We start from the raw sequence: 21,543 nt of genomic DNA, 5'->3' as shown, positions 1-21,543 counted from the left end.
ACCCCATAGAGAATATGTGGGGTATTGTGAAGAAGAAGCTGAAAGACACCAGACCCAACAATGCTAATGAGCTAAAGGCCGCTATTGAAGCATCCTGGGCATCCATAACACCTCAGCAATGCCACAGGCTGATTGCCTCCATGCCACGCCGCATTGATGCAGTAATCCGTGCAAAAGGATTCCCAACCAAGTACTGAGTGCATTAATGGACATTTTCAAATGTTTGATTGTGTTTTGCTGTTATAAATCTTTTTTTTTTACTTGGTCTGAGGAACTATTCAAATTTTTTGAGATAGGATTTTTGAGTTTTCTTAAGCTGTATGCCATAATCAGCAATATTAAAATAATAAAAGGCTTGCAATATTTCAGTTGATTTGTAATGAATCCAGAATGTATGACATTTTTGTTTTTTTAATTGCATTACAGAAAATAAAGAACTTTATCACAATATTCTAATTTTCTGAGACAGTCCTGTATCTATGGTGGGTACTGGGTACACTGACGTTGTCCGTGTCAACAGGAGTGACAGTCCGCTCACACACAAGACCGCAATTATGGCAGAAGCAAAAAAGCCCAAAATATATAATTTTCACTCCGAGTGGGAGGATGATTATTTTGTATCTATTCCAATTCAAAGTCCATCTGTCTCATCTGCAATGCGAGCGTGGCTTTATCGAAGAAGGGTAATTTAGGAGCGGCATTTCAAAACAGTGCACAAACGCTATACGAGACGGAATTCCCTCCTAATTCTGCCCTCCGCTCCCAAAAGGTGAGGGACCTGAAAGGACAGTTAAATGCACAGCAGTCAATTTTCACCAGGCCCAACAACTAGAGCAAGGCTGCTACCATAGCATCTTATCGTGTCAGTCACGTTCTTGCGAAACACATGAAGTCTTTCAAAGACGGCGAAGTTGTGAAAGAAGCATTCCTGGAGGCTGCCGGAGCGCTAGCCTCACAGTAGAAATAAAAGTAGCATTTCAACAGGTTTTTGATATAATAAAAACTCAAGTTAGATACCGTTATTAATCAGCTGTAAGTTGTTGTTTGTTTGAACTTATTCATTATAATTATTGTACAAAATGGTATAAGAATGCAAACATTAAGATCTGTTCTGTTTAAATTGATTATAGTCTATTATCAATTCAGGTTAAGAAACTAGTGTTGCTTGCATCCTATTTTAAAAGGCATTTCTTTTTATACTCTACTAAAATGCAACAAAAAAAGGGTTTGATCCTCTTAATTGTGTCTTTTTTATTGCACTTTGGCAGCTGATTCCTGTGTAGCTTCAGATCTGAGTTGTCTTATTAGTAAGCCTAATTTATACTTTTGTAGCAACACTATTTTTATATAATAGCAAAGAAAGGGTTCAGTCTTTTCTTTTTTTCCTGTGTCATATGTGGCAGCACTGTTCAATGTTTCTTGAAAACATTACCCACTGTAGTATGTGACGTGTGAATAAACTCCAACTCTGTATCAACAACACTGTTGTGTAGCTTCAGATAAATACTTGTGTGTAGATTAGAAAGGGGTAAGATAAAGGATCTGTAGTATTTTATGAAGTATTAATTGTTCAAAGGTCAGTTTTATACAAGTAGAAGTGTGTATTTACCTGTAGGCTGTCCGTAATGGTTACGCCTCTCTATTTGGACTGGTAGATCTCGGCAGACTGGCAACTTTAAAAGTAGCTCTCGGTTCAAAAAAGGTTGGGCACCCCTGCTTTATGGGATGTATCATCAGAGGCCCCTCACAGTGTAGTGTCCCCCCCTGCCCCTGCCCCTGCATAGAGGGGTTTCCTTCCCATCTGAAATAACGAACAGAGATGTTTTAAAACCATTATTGTAATTTATTTATTGTTACAACATGTCAACACCAAAAGCCCTTGAACTGTTTTTTTTGTATCTCCTTCATTTGCGGTTGTCAGCAGAATCCACCGGGGTAAAGGTGCACATACTGTACTCCACTGTACACTGCTTTACTGTATTGTACTTCACACTGTACTGTACTCCACTGTACTGTAATGCACAGAGCAATTCACTCTGATCCATGATAGAAAAATAACAGAAGCAATGTTTGGCACACAAAATCATTTCAAGTTTAAAAAGGGTTACAAGTTGTGAGCAGGAATCATTACTGACGTTACAGAACACCTCAGCCAGTCTTCACCTGGGGCCTTCTCAACATTAACTGAATGATGTTTCATAGTAAACCACATGTTTAGTACTGTAACACTAGGGAAAGTCATTCAGAGCTCCATTTGTGGCCTCAGCACTCAATCCATTGGGATTCTGTTATAAATGCATCAACATTAGTTTAAAAGTTAGAATATTTGTCTTTATCTATGTGCAGGTTTCTTCTTATGAAGTGTTTTTGTGAATACAGGGGTTACACTTTCTGCCCTGAACAATGAATCCCTCAGATTTAAACCAGGGCTGCACGATATTGGAAAAATCTGACAGAAATATGTGTTCTTCTACTGCGATATGTTGCATTATGAACAAATACAGGAATTTCAACCAGAAGAGCTGTTTTCCATTCAACATCATCCTTTCTGTCACCGAAGTATTTCCATACTGACAAGCAGGGAATGTTTTTTTTTAATAAATTGAAGAATGAATGTGATTGGTGGTTAGCAAGAAACTGCTTAGCCATGAAGCCTTCAATAGTTATAAATGCCGACTTTTCTAGTAGATAAGTCACAGATAACAACAACAGTGCAACTTTCCCGTTTACACCATGCAGTAAAAATATGTAGCAGGATGATGCGACGATCACAATGTTAATGCTAAAATAGTTTATCGTGCGCCCCTTATTTACACCTTTCAAACTTTGGATTTCTCCTAGCAGACGGAGCTCATCTGTAAAAATGACATTGAATGATCCAACTTGAACACTGTTGAAATTAAAGGTAAAATAAGGCAGATGGGCAACAAATTAAGCATTTACGTACAAGGTGCTCAGGTCACAAATGGCTCTGTTGGGACATTTGAGGTGAAAGCGGGAATAGTACAAACAAAGACTTCTCATAAAAATGTCCCTTTTTTAAATCCACTCTTGCATCATGTAAACATCAGCTCCTCCATAACAGAAATACAGTATTAGTGGTTAAACATGATGGCAGAACAATCATCTTTACTTCATATGTTCCAGCCAAATCCCCCCCTCCATGTACATTTGTAAACTGCTACTACACACAGATTGGCTTTACCTAAAAGGGCATAAAACACAGGACAGAGAAGAGAACAGCCTGAAATTACACAAATCACAAATGTAACCTTCCATTTTTACTGGCCTTTAGATTCTACGTTACATTAAAGAGGCAGAAAGGGCGTCATGATGTTTGTCAGCCGATGTAAGGAATGAGGAAAACACACATTTGGATGGAAGAGGAAGAAAAAGCAGCTAATTGCACATCCTGATACAAATACACACTTCAGATCTGATGGAGAGGAATATATATTAAAGGTCCCATGTCATGGCCATTTATATTGATCATAATTCCATTGTTGAGGTCAACTAGAATATATTTATATTTTCCAAACTCACATTGGTTTCTCATACAGCATCTCTGTAAAGTATGTGTATTCACTCTGGCTTAAACAGCTTGTTGGAGCTCCTCCCCCCCTCCCTCCCTGTGAACACACACACACACACACACACACACACACACACACACACACACACACACACACACACACACACACACACACACACACACACACACACACACACACACACACACACACACACACACACACACACACACACACACACACACACACACACACACACACACACACACACACACACACACACACACACACACACACACACACACACACACACACTTTGTGTGTGTGCCCAGGCTGAGTTCCGCAGTGTCTCGCTGTCTCACCGACCCCACACCACTGAGCCAGCTCACAGTGTCCCGCTCCTCGCAGCAGCGAGCCTCGCAACGTCCCGCAATTGGTCCAATCGTAACGGCTCCGCAGATTGGTCCATTTGGAGCGGAGCCGTTACGTTATGTCACTATACCCGAAATACGTCACTATACCCAAGAAGTAAAAAATGGAAAAAGAGAAATCTCCAACGAGGCGTTCTGGGGCAGCACAGACAGGTATTTTCTGTGTTAGAGCTTTACTCGCTACAGGGTGTACTTTGAGGGTTTGAGAGTCTGCAGACCGTTAACATGCAGAAAAACCTTCATAACACAAAAGGGGACGGGTAAAAACCGGAAAAGAATGACATGGGACCTTTAATAATAAATAAATAGATTGTTATTCACAATGGACACGTCGTTTTGTATGGCCTTTCTTAGCAGCTCATTGAGTAAGAGTGAGTGTAAGTTAAGTGTGTTAATGCAGAAGCTTCACTTTGTTTACAATTTAAATATAATAACCGTTCAGTAGTGATCAAGTCACATGCTGCACCCCATGGGGATCTACAGTAGGTGGGGTTGGGTGGATTCTAATAATCTGGATTGCAACACACAAGCAGAATTAGAAAGAGGACAAACACAGTGTACAAGTAGGATAAATCCCAGAGGCCAGATTTTGCTTGAATTCCAAAACATGAACATATCATTGCAAAATAATCATAATTCTTAATATCCGTGGTTTCCAACTGGCCGTTTTATTTTCCTGGTAAACTCTGGATATTTGAACCTCTTTAAAGCCTCTAAATAACGTTGTCTTGTTGTTTGGGGGTGTGGAAACTAAGGCAACATCAGATTAGGCAGTGTTTTTTTGTTTTCTTTAAGTGTTAAACTAAAAAACACTTATAGACTGGGACCAGAAACAAAACATTTAGAAGTAGAAAGTTATTTCACATGAAGTTTAGCCTAAGTAGCTCTTTAATTGCGGGTGTACAACTGTTTCCTTTTTCAAATGTTATTGTCCATTGTGTTTTTATTTTATCCATATTTATTACCTCAATGTCCATTTCAATTTAAGTGCTGTAAGCAAAATCTCTGGCTAAATTTGAGATGTTTGACTAAGGCTAAGACATTATTGCAGGGAACGGTTTACATGTCCATGAGATAAGTCTGAATGAGGAAGTTAGAGAACCTATACGCCTACTTTTTTTCAACAGACGGGTCTAAAGTATTGTCAAGCAAGCAGAAATACTACAGCAGATGCAGATAAGTGATTGGGTTTGGTTGTAGATCTATTTATAGCCGCCAGTGGGAGTGGAAGTCAGGCTTGTGTGCACGTGCTCCCAGTTTCTCAACAACTGAGATTTAAAAGATCCATGCTTACACAAATCTGATATTAACAGTGCAATACATACAGCAGGTATGACAGGTGTGTCTAGCATGAGCTGTACACATCTGATAACACCAACCAAAAACCCATGAAGGGGGAGCAGAATGGGCTTTGTGTAAAATCTCAAGTGAGGTGGAGAAGGCAAGATGTGCAGTGTGTACAGAGGATAATAAGAAAGGAACAGAGAGGACGGGGGGACAGGGGGACGTTAGCTTTAAACAACATATTACATAACCCACTTCCTGGAAGTTATTTGCTCTGGGACGGCTGTGAGCGGAGGAATGTGTTCAGATCTTATCAGCAGACAAAGTGCTTTCTGAGCACACATCAAGTATGGGCTGTAGATTGATCATGGTGTGTTTGCATGTCATCACACACAAGGGTGTAACTTTGGTTTGAGAAATGGTGGGGGACACAAAACAGGGGGTCCTCCGCAATGAAACATTGTTCTCGATTGAATTCCATTTCCGGCCTTTCTACAAATATATATATATATATATATATATATATATATATATATATATATATATATATATATATATATATATATATATATATATATATATATATATATATATATATATATATATATATATATATATATATATATATATATATATATATATATAGGGACCATTTTTTTCTTTAAATTGAAATTAAAGGCATCAATCTGGTGCACAAATTAAGAGATTTATGGATACAGCTCTCAACACTCATAAGAAACCGAACTGTATATATTTCAATACTATCATTGTAACACATCATTGATCAACTCCTCTCTCCAATCTTTATCTTACCTAGTCTGCATTCTTTCTTTTTATGCATATTTGACTAATCACTCCCCTTTTAAAACTGTCTTTTTTATTTTTTACTGACATCGGAATTATTTCTTAACTTATTTTGAACTATATTAAATAGATGGAAATATTTGTTTACATAGATGACCAAATCGTTTGAGACCCACTGAGATAACTTAGACTAAAGTTTACAATCTAATCACTCAAGAGTCCTTTACCTGAGCTGACGTTATCTCTCTCAGTCCGACAGGAGAGGACTCTCTCTCTCTCCTTATTGTTGAAACAGCTTCTAATCTCTGTTAGCTCCGAGCTAGCACCAGATGCTAACAACAACCCCCGTAACTCCCTCTTTCTCTCTGTCTCTCTGTCTCTCTCACAAAATGCGCTCGTGCCACACACACACAGACGCTCCTCCGTGACGATGACTGCTTGCGTAAACACATTTGAAAAGTGGGGGGGACCCAAAGGGATTTTGAAAAGTGTTTTGACATGTCCCACCTGTCCCCAGTGGAAATTACACCCATTACCATACAGGCTCAATAAAAGAAGAAGAAGAAGAAGAAGCCCAATGGTTTATGGGCAGTACTGTGGGAGAGGCGAGATTTTGAACTCAACTCAATGTTTCTCAGACCTACACAAAATGGCCATACATTTAAATATATACTGTATGTATTCCACTGAGTTACATTTGACCAACACCAGTGCTGAATGTGACTACTAAATATTGATAATTTTCTCAATTTTAAACCTTTAAGTGCCACACGTTTGTTTCGATAATGCCCTTGATATGCCTTTTATTTCTTGTGTATGGGTGGCAGTAGCTCAGTCTGTAGGGACTTGGCTCGGGAACTGAATGGTCGCCGTTTCAAGTCTCCATCTGACCAAAATATACGTATAATATGTAGCTGGAGAGGTGCTAGTTTACCAGCACTGCCAAGGTGCTCTTGATCAAGGAACTGCTGTTGGCTCTGACACCTCTCCATCACAGTGCAGATATCAATTATTAGTAACAACATTTACTTAATATAATGACATAAAACAGCCACAAGTAGTTAAAATGAGATAATGGTTCAATCTTCAATAGTTAAACATTGGGGCTTTGATAAGTTTCAATGGGGATATTTGTTACCGGTCTACCGGGTCTCTATTATTTACCTGTGATACTTCTTAAAAGTTGTGTTGCGAGCTTCAAAATATTATTTAAAAAAAACACCTAACATTTATGCCATACGCATTAAAACAGCCTAAATTAATTAAAACTAAAAGCTAAAAATGTCCCTAGAGAGGCACAAGGGTTAAAATGCTGTGTGTAATGCATGTGTGGTGAGTGCTAAAAATAAGTATGAGAAAAACACCCTTCTTTCATTCAGTGCATTGTGAAGTCTTTGTTCCCTTTTGGTAATCCTAAACTCACTATCACACACAGTTTTGCTAGGGCTAAAACAGAAGTTAAACATTTTGGGTTATAACATTTATTTGCTTTCTGTCTGAGGCAGTTAGCTTAGCATAAGGACGCTAGGCAGGGGGAAACAGCTAAGCTATCTCACTCTCAGAAATCAAGCCTGTATTTCCCAAAATGTTGAGCTTTTCCTTTAACAATTTAAACGTTTTTACATATACATCAAGTATGATCACTTTTTCATAACATACAAATATTTGGCCCTCATACTGTATGGCTGTTCTGTTTTGATAAGGGTCAAGAGTCTAACCATCAGAGGCAATAACTAATGAAGTAAAAACGATGTTAGTCAAAGACAACATGTTATTCCTTCACCCCCTTTAAATTAATTTCCATAATGTAAAAGCTGTGCTCAATCTGAACTGGTCTCCTCTTTCCTACCACTCTAAATCCATGGATGTTACAAGCAGTGCCTATAAAAAGTCAAGTGAAAACGTCATAAAAAGAGGAGGACCGAGCAACCAGGAAACTAGTTGTGACTCACACATTCATGGCCCCTTGCTGGGGGTCATTTCTGCGCATGGCACGCTCCGCACAGACCTGCTACTCCGCCTTGGATCCCTTGTGCCCGGAGGAGCCTCTGAGGTAGGTGTCGTAGAAGAAAAAGGCGAAGAGGACCAAGTAGCTGAGGTACATGAGGAAGCCCCAGGTGATGTTGTCCATGTTGGAGGGACAGCGCACCTCGTGCTTCCAGTTGTACACCAGGCCCAGCACGGTGAGGCCCATCACCATCTGCAGGATCTGGGTGGTGGTGATGATCATGGCGCAGGGGCGGGGCACCCTCCAGCCGGCGGCCCGGGCAGCGTAGTACGTGTACATGAAGGAGTGGACCACGAAGTTCATGGTCATGAACCAGCCGCCACCCGCCACCTGGTCCTTGTAGGAGTACCAGGAGTAGAGTAGCACGGTGATGTGGTGGTACCAGTGCAGGAAGATGAGGCGCTGCTTCCGCAGGATGATGAACATCGTGTCCCCTGGGAGAGGAAGACATCAAATGGATTCATAAAGGAATCTTTAATTTCATCTTTGTCACATGACCAGATAAGTTGTATACATCGATCAAAGTTTCGGGGGTGACTATTAGCTTTAGCTTTGACCTAATGCAATTAGCATAGTTTACCATTCCTATGCAATTAGAACCAACATTTTGTATGCACTAACTTTATCTACTGTGCATAAAGTGCTTAAACTATTGGCATGTTTATAACCAGTTTTTGGATCTGAATGCTTAATACATATGTATGAGTTGTTGTGGTGATATTACTGTGTTTTTATAAACCATAATTAGCCTATATATCTGATTTATTTGCACAAATTATACTGGTCTTGAACAGTTTACACCCTGTATTAAAGACGAATACTGTCTTCCTGTCTGCGGCTGAGGAAACACTTTCTCTATTAATCATCCACTAATGGGATTTTATTGCCAACTCAGCATATGCCTCCCTTTCCAACATCACTCAGGTCTCTGGTTCAATAGAGGGCATGAAGAGATCAGTGTGCACACAGGGAGACAGCACTATCTTCTAAAGAAGCAGCTTTTAAGGTTTGCTGGGAAATGTCAGGAAATTACCGTGAGAGCTTTTTTCCAAATGTAGCCTAATTTTACACCACCAGACATTTTAGTGGCTTCTGAAGTTTTGGACTATGAAAAAAGAGATGACAGAAGTCTTACCCAGCTCTGGTGCCTTGCTAAGAACAAAGGCGTAGGCCCAGAATTTGCTGACGGGGGCGCTGTAGAAGCTGATGTCACACACAGACTGTCTGAAGCCGTTGGTTGTGAGGACGTGCACCATGTACAGTCCTGTCCTCACCGCTCCTATGATGCTGCAGAGGGAATCCAAAACAGGCAAAACCATTAAAAAAAAGCATTTGAATGGGGTGATGAAATCAACATATCGTGATGCACAGTTACACTGGGGAAAAAAAGTATTTATTCAGCCACCAATTGTGCAAGTTCTCCCACTTAAAAAGATGAGCGAGGCCTGTAATTTTCATCCTAGGTATACCTCAACTATGAGAGACAAAAAGGGGGAAAAAAAAAAAAAAAAAATCCAGAAAATCACATTGTCTGATTTTGAAAGAATTTATTTGCAAATTATGGTGGAAAATAAGTATTTGGTCAATAACAAAAGTTCATCTCAATACTTATATGTTATATACCCTTTGTTGGCAATGACAGAGGTCAAACGTTTTCTGTAAGTCTTCACAAGGTTTTCACACACTGTTGCTGGTATTTTGGCCCATTCCTCCATGCAGATCTCCTCTAGAGCAGTGATGTTTTGGGGCTGTCGCTGGGCAACACGGACTTTCAACTCCCTCCAAAGATTTTCTATGGGGTTGAGATCTGGAGACTGGCTAGGCCACTCCAGGACCTTGAAATGCTTCTTACGAAGCCACTCCTTCGTTGCCCGGGCGGTGTGTTTGGGATCATTGTCATGCTGAAAGACCCAGCCAAGTTGCATCTTCAATGCCCTTGCTGATGGAAGGAGGTTGTCACTCAAAGTCTCACGATACATGGCCCCATTCATTCTTTCCTTTACACGGATCAGTCGTCCTGGTCCCTTTGCAGAAAAACAGCCCCAAAGCATGATGTTTCCACCCCCATGTTTCACTGTAGGTATGATGTTCTTTGGATGCAACGCAGCATTCTTTCTCCTCCAAACACGTCTAGTTGAGTTTTTACCAAAAAGTTCTATTTTGGTTTCATCTGACCATATGACATTCTCCCAATCCTCTTCTGGATCATCTAAATGCTCTCTAGCAAACTTCAGACGGGCCTGGACATGTACTGGCTTAAGTAGGGGGACACGTCTGGCACTGCAGGATTTGAGTCCCTGGCGGCGTAGTGTGTTACTGATGGTAGCCTTTGTTACTTTGGTCCCAGCTCTCTGCAGGTCATTGACTAGGTCCCCCCGTGTGGTTCTGGGATTTTTGCTCACCGTTCTTGTGATCATTTTGACCCCACGGGGTGAGATCTTGCGTGGAGCCCCAGATCGAGGGAGATTATCAGTGGTCTTGTATGTCTTCCATTTTCTAACAATTGCTCCCACAGTTGATTTCTTCACACCAAACTGCTTACCTATTGCAGATTCAGTCTTCCCAGACTGGTGCAGGTCTACAATTTTGTTTCTGGTGTCCTTTGACAGCTCTTTGGTCTTGGCCATAGTGGAGTTTGGAGTGTGACTGTTTGAGGTTGTGGACAGGTGTCTTTTATACTGATAACCAGTTCAAACAGGTGCCATTAATACAATTAACAAGTGGAGGACAGAGGAGGCTCTTAAAAAAGAAGTTACAGGTCTGTGAGAGCCAGAAATCTTGTTTGTTTGTTTGTAGGTGACCAAATACTTATTTTCCACCATAATTTGCAAATAAATTCTTTAAAAATCAGACAATGTGATTTTCTTTCTCATTTTGTCTCTCATAGTTGAGGTATACCTTGGATGAAAATACATCCTACAAGCCTCTCATCTTTTTAAGTGTGAGAACTTGCACAATTGGTGGCTGACTAAATACTTTTTGCTCCACTGTACGTCATCTAAATGATCAATCACAAACTGACTTACATTTATATCAGATGGTCTTAATCTGATTGTTCTGTATTGGTTTGAATCCATGCTCATAGTGGAATAAGTGTCTATGATTAAATTATAGTAGTTAAACACAACACGTAAGTAATGACATGTAGTGTGGCGCGCTTTAAGGGTTGTGCTTGAATACAGCATTTGAACATTTTTATAAAAGATTGAAATGCAAAACAAAAAATGTACATAAGTAAAAACAAGTAAACGGCAAATATGAAAGTGCATGAACATCACCTCTCTAATTGGGTGAATATAAAGCTGTAGGTTTTTTTATTTTTCTTTATTAGAAGTTAAAGCAATTTTTATCTAAAACAGTCCTTCATATTCCTTGCATGTTTGTTATCCGTCTGATGCAATCAAATCATCAAGAACTGCATATCATTTGATCAAAACAAATCAAATCTGGCCTTTAATCCAATCAAAAAAGGGACCAGATCAAATATCCACTCCTACAGTACTAGTCAAATCATTTTTCGTACTGCTATTCAACAGCCATTTTCAGGTTACCTTGTTGTATAGTGTACACATAACGGAGGCTAAGGTAAAGCACACAACAGTATCATTCTTAAGACATCCTGAAACAGTTAATATCATTCAAGTCCTTTCATTGCCCTATAGGAGGGTCTCAGATTGGAGCCATGATGTGTAAAAGTGTAATCATCAAAAAGCATTTCAAAGTAGTGCTGCTCGATTATGGAAAAAATCATAATCTCAATTATTTGGGTCAATAATTGATATCACGATTATTAAAAACGATTAACCATTTACTTTGAAAACATCCATTTACTGAAAAAAAAACTTTGAACAGTATGTTTTTAACAGTTGATTAACCTGAACTTTAAGTATAATTCAACTGAAAACCCAATAAAAAATAAATAAATAAATAAATAATAGTTTTATTTTATTTCGATAAAGTATTATTTCATAATCGTTGCAAGCCAAAATCGTAATTGCGATTAAATACGATTAATTGAGCAGACCTATTTCAAAGGTCTCACCATTTCATTCATCACAAACTTGAATCTTAAAAGGTAGGGTATGTAAGTTTGAGAAACCAGCTCGAGATCGCTAGAATGGAAGGCTGACAGGCAGGCCATCCAGTTATTTTAGCCGGACCGGCTAAAATGATTGGTCGTACTTTTTACAGTACTACGGCTTCCACAGATGACATTTTAAGCACTTAAGATTTGCATTGCTATTGGGAGGTTAAGAGCATTCCATGGAATATATATATGGAATATCGAGCCGGTTTCTCAAACTTACATACCCCACCTTTAAAAGCACAAATTTTACAACCCATTGTATTGTTTCCCATAAAAACATCACTGAATCACAGAGTTTAATGCACACCTCCATTGTTCCATCAGCGATAAAGACATAACATCACTCATCCCTGTAATGTCCATAAAAACTCTCTTAGAGCCCTGTGACTGTAGTAGAGTGCATTTAAACATTGATCCAGATATTGCAGGAAGGAATTCCTGTCCCTAACAATAAAGAGAAAAACAACACAGCAAGCAGAGATGAACTGATAGCTTTGGGTGGCTTCCTGTTCTGCTTATCGAACCAGTTCTTAACATTTCTAGACCTTGATTCTTTGTGAGGGTCAGAACAGGTCACATGCTTAAATAACACAAAGACAACCTTTGGGCTCCATCATTATTGTTTACACTTTATGGAACCTGTAAATTGGTTGATTTAATAAAAACAAAAGTACAGCCAGAGAATAGACTGTATAAACTGAATTGTGGGCTACGATAAGCAGAATCAAAATTCAATTCCTTTGCAAATCAGAATTTTGCAACTGGTTCAAATTTGGAGCCGATTCTCCATACAGTACCAAACGCTATAAGCTGTACAATGGGGCGAAGCCTGCGAGCTGGTTCAGGCAGTCAACTCGAGAAACAATGACACATTTACACATGTCACGCCTCGTCCCTCTTACCACCAACCAAACACATTCTGCTAAACTTGCCGCTCTATTTAAGCTGCCAGATCTACTGCCTCGATAATGCTGCTGCTACTGCTTCCACGATGCTGCTGCTCACCTGCCCCAGCACCATCTCATCTTCCACCGGTAGGCTCGGGGGATAGTTATTTAACCATCACTCAATGTTCTGTGTAAATCTGTGGAGTGATGAGGCCCGAGCCTAGACGCCAAACTCAAACTATATGCTGCTTCTAATAAACATATCAAAGAAACATGTGTGTTGCCTGACTGAAGTGTTCTATTGCACTAACTGTAAAATCATGCTTGTCATAAAAGAAACATAACACAAGAGAAATCACTCTACCGCTGAATTTGCATAAAACAATAAAGGAAATTATTTCCTGATCCAACTGGTTTGTCTCAGTCATGTTGAATAAATATCTTCTAACAGTTGTGGAAATCTTGGCATTCATGAGAATGGGAAAAATGTAAGGTCATTGTGACCCTGACCTTTGACCACCAATTTCTACCTTGTTCATCCAACGAGTCCAAGCGCACATTTGAAGACATTTCCTTCAGACATTCCTGAGATATCACATTCATGAGAGTGGTAGGGATGAACACCAGACTTCCAACGGTACAGGTGTGGTTTTATCAGTGAAAGTGAAAATCATTGTAAAAGGAAGGAAATATGTATGAGCAGAGTACTGGATACCAAAGACGCTTCAGGACACGACTGCTAAAGGATTATTGGAGCTCGGCCAAGGAGCAGTAAAATTGAATTACAGTGATGTGCATACCATTTATACTGAAGGTCCTGCTTCCTCTCTGGGTATTACTCTGACGCTGGATGCACTAAACCAGATTTACCAAACGTGGCCAGTCCCTGCATCTGTGCAGCAGTTAGCCGGTATAGAGTGCCACAGTGGCGCGTCCTAAAGCCCGGAAGGAGTTTTAAAAAAAACAATGCAATTTCTCCATAGGATTTTGGAAAATAGTTCGAAATAAGGTCTGTGGTTGACAAAAATTGAAGAGACAGATCACGTTTTGTTCAGCCGGATAATATCCACATGTCTACCCTCGATAGATTTATGATGGATATTGTCCATAACCAACATCCCACGCTTTTTGAGCCAAATACGCAACTGCGTGTGTTAATAATTGCATGTTTTCACTGCTCATAGGATATGCGGGTCCGGGTCGGTTTGCGGATCTTGTGCCGACGGGTCGGGTCGGTTTGCAGAACTAATTGGCAATATGTGCGGGTGGCGGGGCGGGTCACTGTGGCACTCTATTTACTTCAAAAATCAGTTGAAATCGGACAGTGAAAATAATTCCCACTGAGCACAACTTTGAGTGTTTGAAGTTGAAACCAGCATGTTTGTATTTACTTGACAATGCCAGAATCTACAAAATCCAATAGAGTGTTTGCTGCTTAACAGTTGGTTTGTAATTCTACACTAAAAGCAGATAAGAAGAAGAAGAACAGGAGCAGTATGCTAACGTTGTGGGCTTTTATCAGAGTTTCAGTGAGGGACAACCTGCTTGCTCACTAAATCTTAGCCTTTTTTGACATTAGGTGTGCATAAAATACAGGTTATGAACTTATTTTAATATAATTAATTGTGAAAAGTTCAGGTATCTTATTGTCAAAGGTCATAAAAACCTTTGACAATGACTAAGCAGTAATTGGCTGAATAAAATCCATATTGTACACCCGTTATCACTGTGCATCACTCTGTTGTATCCATAATATACTGTGTAGACACAGAATGGCGGTGTTAGCTTGTGTTGGTGAAGTTCATTTTCCACAGAACAACATAAAGTCAAGGGTTTGGCCTTTTCCTTTAAATTCACAACCCTGAGATTCAAACCAAGAGAGAAATGTGTTGTAGGTGACAGTTGTGCCATCTAACTGGTTAGACATCAACACATGCCTACTGCATGTAATGAAGCATCAATGATGCTGATATCCTCTTTCTTTGACTTCACACTAGGAATCGGAATCGATACATTTCAAACGATACCCATCCCTGTAGCTCGGGCTGCGGGGGCTCGCAAATTGCTATCACAATATCTGTCAGAAAAATCATGATTAGATTATTTCCCCAAATCGTGCAGCCCTACTTCACTCATATTTAGTTTAGAATAAATCAGAAGAAAAAAAAAGATCAATATAGGACCCGACAGTGGGAGTACAAAAGAGCATTCTGGCGTTGATTGCTAGGGAAAATATGGTACTACACTGGAACATCTTCATCTTTTGTATATCAAATAGGACTTGAATAACCTGCTTAGAGCAGAACTTGGAAGACAGTTGAACTTGCACAGAGAAACCAAATTATACAATGGGGCACTAAGAGATTTTAGACAACATTGTGCTTCCATTTAAAGCAGACTGCACCGATACTGCGGAACAAGAGATTATGTATTTTACCACAATGCATTATTCTTTACCATTCATAACCTGGTTTCTATGTAACCCGCGAGTAGTGTTGTGCTAGTGCAGGAGCTTAATCTATAAAAATACCTCATCATTTATGAGTCAATTATATTTTGTAATCAGAATCTGTAAAGTTAATTAAGTATTAAATAAATTAAACAAAAGTAGAAGAGTTAAAACCACATTGGTGTAGTAGAAGTGTAAAGAAGCAGAAAACAGATTTTCGTAACTAAAGTACAATTACAGTACATTTAAATGTCAATCCAAAAACCAGTAATTTCAGGTGACTCACCTGAAGATGGCCAGGCTGAGAGACCACAGCACTAACGGCCGTCGCAGGTTCAGCTTCGGCCTCTCCCTCATGAAGTGCTGACCGCCAAATACGAGCGCGGCGTATAGGCCACAGAACATGAAGGCCTTGCTCCTGTGGAGGGCAAAACACAGCATATAGATACAATAATCAACCATACTGAGGACTAAGAGCATAGACATTATTGTATTTATCCTAGCCCCATTGATGCAACCAAAGTGGACAAAATACTAGACACCTGTAGATCTAATGCAATACAAAATTCTCAAAATTCATATATCGTTACATTTGTACCAAAAACTAAACATTATGACATTGAGTGCAGCCAGAATGAGTCCTAAAACCCGGGATTGAGTTGTTAGCACTTCCGCTTCGCTTGTCTCAATGGTCGTCATTCAATGTTTTTTTGAATGTGATTTTGTTTAGAAGGTTAACAAGCTTACTAGACTTTTACAATTTGTTCTATGACGTAAAATACGTCAGTTAATGTCCAAGTTAATGTGTGAAAACTAAACATCATCATGCCAAACATCACCGCCTAAAGTTTAGCAGTGCTGACGTGAAGTCATGCAAGTTTTTACAGACAATAAACATCCATCTCTATCTAGAAATTCATAAAACATCTGGTACAGCTGCTACTTCAAGGGAATCATACAATTTATTTGTGTGATCCCACATAAAAAGTACAGACAACAAACGTAAGAAGCCTTTCCTTCAACATAAATGAACAGAAGCCAGTATTTTACAACCATTATTGAAATGAATTACCTGACATAACCTACCCTAAATGTACTTTACCCCTATCATGTTAAAAAAGAGGAAGTAGGATACTTCCTCTGACAAACATCCTTGCTAAACCCTAAATCACCTCAGTCAGACCTTTGACTGGACATGATTACACAGCTGTACTGCTGTTACATAAGGACATTATACAATTGGGCGAACGCACCAAGGCCATGATTCGAACACATGACTTGTACGTAACGATTTTAAAAGCTATATATAAAAATAAAAAACAAGTCTTATAACCCAATCCTTCAGCCTTATCCTGATTTATAATCACAGCAGAGGATTCAAAGATTAGTTGCTGACACACTGACTGTTTACACTGCCAGCTCTGAGTGATGAGGCCATTTTAACTGGGCACTGCTCCGCCTGGCTTATCAGCAGACAACAATATTATTTCAATTAACCACCGGTGGGCAAAAATGGCGACAGAGCAGAAAAGGTTAACTAATGGAGTCGGAAAAAATAGGTGTAAACTGTGAGGCTGTACAAAAAAGAACAGCCATACCTGATATGTATTTATTTATTTAATCCAGGAGGGTGTGTGTGTGTGTGTGTGTGTGTGTGTGTGTGTGTGTGTGTGTGTGTGTGTGTGTGTGTGTGTGTGTGTGTGTGTGTGTGTGTGTGTGTGTGTGTGTGTGTGTGTGTGTGTGTGTGTGTGTGTGTAGACGGGATGACTAATCCAGATTGGCACAATACATATAAAAGTCTGAGTGGATGCTGCTTGACCCAGTTAATGCCATGGGGGCTTCCGATAGCCCTTCCCAGTGCATCCATGTTGAGTGCAGAAAAAAACTTGCATAAGGCCAAAGATTAAGAAGAATTCTCACACATTCTCCACCAATGGCCTCATATTTTCATCAATCTCTTCAATTCATCAAAAGTAGAACAAAGCGACAGCAGCCAGGTTGACACTCACTTAGCCTCAGAGTATTTTCCAGCAGACAGTTTTACATGTGCTTTGAATAGAATACTATGTGTACTTTCTGAGAGGGTTAGCCCTAAGGTCAAATCCTAAAAAAACGGCCCTGCTAAGGGCACCGAATGATTCGATTTGTATTTGATAAATGAATAAATCACTAATCATCAATCAAAGGACTTGTACAATTGATTTAAACTTTTTTTTATCTATTTTTGTTTGGGATTTTGTCGGATAACTAAGGCACCCGATAAAATATCCTACTAATTGAGGGATGATGTCTGTAAATGTCTGGATTTTTTCACCCCAAATATTGAGTTTAATATGATATAAAAGAGGAAAAAGGCTGAAAACAGTTTGTTCTGCCTAAATTTAACTATAACTCATTCATCAATAAAGACGATTTATTTAGTTTTGAATTAATTAATTGATGAGTACATTTTGCAGCTCTACTCGTCATGTTAGGAAATGTGATATGCAGGCCAAGTTTCAATGTAAAGAAACCCATACCCAAAAAGGCACTTTTTTGATAAGGTTCATAAAAAAAGAAAATGACCACGAAATATGTTGCAGGACGAAAAATCAATAGTGACACTTAATAAAAAAATATCTTTGGCATTTCTTCACTGAGAGTTCTTGTCATTGTATTATTCACTTTCATATAGGGCTCTAGTTTTAAGGAAAAACATGTGTATATTCAACATGTGTATATTCTTCAGTGTAACATAGGATATCTGTAGTTCCGGCACAATACTGTTCTCTAGAGTGATCCTGTATGTGAGAAACAATAAAGAAGCACTTTCAAGTAAGACAGGAAGTAAGAGAGGAAGAAGCAGAGTGGACAGTATTCACGTGAGTTATCACATCTTAAAGGTCCCATGTCATGCTTTTCCGGTTATTACCCGTCCCCTTGTGTGTTATATAGCTTTTTATGTATGTAAACGATCTGTAGAGTCACAAACCCTCAAAGTACACCCTGTAGCGAGTAAAACTCTAACAAAGAAAAGACCTGTCTATGCTCCAGAACGCCTCGTTGGACATTTTTATTTCTTCTTCCGGGAACCAAGTGACGTAACGACAACCCAATGGACCAATCCGTGGAGCTCCTCACACACACACACTCTCTCAGCGGCGAAACTGTGACGCGCTGGGGTGCTAGTGGAGCCTCGCAGCAGCGAAACCGTGGTGCACTTCCACTGTAGGTGAAATTGAAGAGACAGATCACGTTTTGTTCAGCCGGACAATATCCATCATAAATCTATCGATCATAAATCTATCGATCATAAATCTATCGATTAGATTTATGATTAGAAAATTACAAAAGTAGAGTAGACATGTGGATATTATCCGGCTGAACAAAACGTGATCTGTCTCTTCAATTTGTGTCAACAACAGACCTTATTTCGAGCTATTTTCCAAAATCCTCTGGAGAAATTGCATTGGTTTTTGTCGAAGGAACCGAAAGTGGTAAAATGCAAACTTACTTCCGGGTTTTAGGACGTGTCACTCTATTGTAACACATAATCACTGATGTTCCGCTGTAACGGTGGTGGACTCATCAGAATAGAGTGGGCGAGCTGACCAACCAGAGCACAGTGGGCTCACAGGGTTGGGGGGGGGGGGGGGGGGCAGGAGCTCCAACAAGCCGTTTAGGACAGAGAGTGAATGCACATACTATACAGCAGGGGTGCCCAATGCGTCGATCGCGATCGACCGGGTAGTGTGGGTAGATTGCATGGCATTGAAAAAAAACTAAGAAAAACTTTTTTTTTTAAAGTTAGCCTATCATCCATCCTTACTATGGCATTTGCCACTTGATTGACGTACAGGTAAGCCAGTCTGAGTTGTATTGTGCCATACGGGTTCATGCAGTTATGAGGGGGCCTCACCTCCTCATCTGAAGCACAAATGCGGCGCATTATTATACGCTTATGCGGCGCAATTAGTGTAAGCGTGCCACAGTTTATCCGCCGTTTAGTCAACCCCGCCCCCCCCCCCGACACAGATTGGGCAGGGGCGGCCCTGTAGGTAGATCGCTTGGGCGTGGTCATTTTAAAAGTAGCTCCCAAGCTGAAAAAGTGTGGGCACCCCTGCTATACAGAGATGCTGTATGAGAAAACCAATGGGATTTTGGAACATTGAACAATGTAAATCTATTCTAGTAGACCTCAACAATGGAATTATGATCAGTAGAAATGGCCATGACATGGGATCTTTAAATGAAATTGATCCATAAAACAAAATACAGCTCTCTGTCAGTAGGCCTATAATTGTGTTCCTTAAAAGCAAAGTTACATTACGACTCAGCCAAAGGAATGCTGAAGCACGTAAAGCGTCCCTGTTAATGCACTTGCTCCTCTTTAAAAATGAGTCTACAGTCACTCATCATTTCACAGCTCACTTGCCCGTCACAGAGAAACACAGCTGCATTTACATTCATTACTGAATAGCCTCATAAGAGTAAAGGAAAACACATGGTCTTCTAGGTTTCCATTTTGCATATAGTAAACTTCCGTGAAAACAGTGCATAACAGACATAGCAATGTCTATTTTTCCTGTATGCAAATAGCTGTAATTGAAACCCGGGCTGACCTATGGGAGCACGGATGAAGTCATGTCTTGCATCCTCAAGGACATTTGAATTAAAGCGGGTATAATGTGATTCCCATGATTCTTAAGCTAACATTGGCTAATTCTGGTGATTTTTTGTGAAATGTGCGACGCTTTAAGCAAGTAAATTAATCACATTAATGGAGGGAGGGGGTATACATGTAAGACACCGGGTCCGCATGGCGACCGTACCCTGACAGGACATGGGGTACATACAGACCCCACCACCCACCGCAGAGGAGGGGAAGGGCCTAGCAGACATTTTATCATGTCTTTTTCAAAGCTATTTTCCCCTTTATACATACCAGTTTTCCTGCATCCATTCCAGGGCTCTTATTTCGTCGAAGCGCCGCTCGAAATCGTACTCAGCCAGCGGGGAATGCTCAGTCGCGTTCATGTTTATTATTAGCGTTTTTTCCGCCTAAAATCTCCGTTTGAGCAGGATTTTTCGAAGGAGGGAATAATATTGAACCGCGCCGAACCGGCCTTCTGGGGGACTACAGCCTGACTGCTGCTCCTTTATCTTATCCAGCTGATATTAGCTGGATTATCACCGGTTGGAGTCGACAGGAGGATGCTGTACCATCAGATCCACTTCCCCACCGCCTTTCACTTTCCTCTCAGTTCGTCAAGGCAGCTTGAATGCAACAATGTTTTCCGGTTTGGACTTTCAAAATAAAAGCTAATGAAGAAATGACGCAGCACCTGAGTTTGCAATTTTTTAGCCCTTTATTTTAGCAGCCACAGATGCTTCAAGGCAGGCCTTATTATTTTTTGTTTTTTTTGTACACCTTTTCTACTCAACTGCTCCACAACTATTCCCCTACCTGTAAATGATAGTTAATCGTATATGAAATACATTTGAGCTTTTGAATTGATGTTGGACAATGTGGCTACATCATCGCCATACATATTGTCATTTGTAAACCCAAACTAGTTTGTTCATATTAAAATAACCTGTAATGAGAATATACAGAAAACCTATACAATTCTATTTTGTCGTCTTGTTCGTGGTAAGATGTAACGATTTGTTCATGTTGTCTTACAGATATCCTCAAAAACTGTGAAGTTCAATCATTTCACTTTGGAATATGCAACAAATAATCCTCACCAATTATAATGGGTTATGCTAATCAAATACTAGCTGGAAATTGATTAATGTTGGCTAAAAAACACTAAACATGCGGAAGGACAACAGCTGCTCAAATGAGAATTTATTAGGCCAAATTCAATTCTTGAGTTATTTGAAGATAACATTTTTGGCTCTATCAAATTTGTTCTATCTATTTTTGGCATATTAACAGATAAAATGATCCATACCCTTGCTAAATAAATTCATCAACCAATACAAATGATCAAAAATTGCAGTCCTAAGTTTTATTGTGTAGGTAAACGAGTTCGTTTCCGGTTGTTCCTGCGTTTTGACGGGTTTGACGCAGTGAGA

At 39.7% G+C, this 21,543-nt stretch overlaps 1 protein-coding gene across 1 annotated transcript; it reads right to left on the bottom strand.

The window, feature by feature from the left end:
* Positions 1-5,869: 5,869 nt before the first annotated feature.
* On the bottom strand, positions 5,870-20,720 carry LOC307024227 (very long chain fatty acid elongase 6-like). The gene is made up of 4 exons (XM_079658185.1): positions 20,405-20,720; positions 15,767-15,898; positions 9,193-9,344; positions 5,870-8,491 (listed from the first exon to the last, which is right to left on the bottom strand). Exons 1-4 carry the CDS (start codon positions 20,494-20,496, stop codon positions 8,061-8,063), a joined length of 807 nt encoding a protein of 268 aa, XP_079514311.1. The 5' UTR covers positions 20,497-20,720; the 3' UTR covers positions 5,870-8,060.
* Positions 20,721-21,543: the final 823 nt, after the last annotated feature.

This window comes from Notothenia rossii, assembly GCF_949606895.1.
Source record: "Notothenia rossii genome assembly, chromosome: 11".
In the NCBI taxonomy this organism is placed as follows: Eukaryota; Metazoa; Chordata; class Actinopteri; order Perciformes; family Nototheniidae; genus Notothenia; species Notothenia rossii.
Note: the sequence above shows the minus strand (reverse complement) of the source record. Positions and strands in the feature narration are given on the sequence as shown.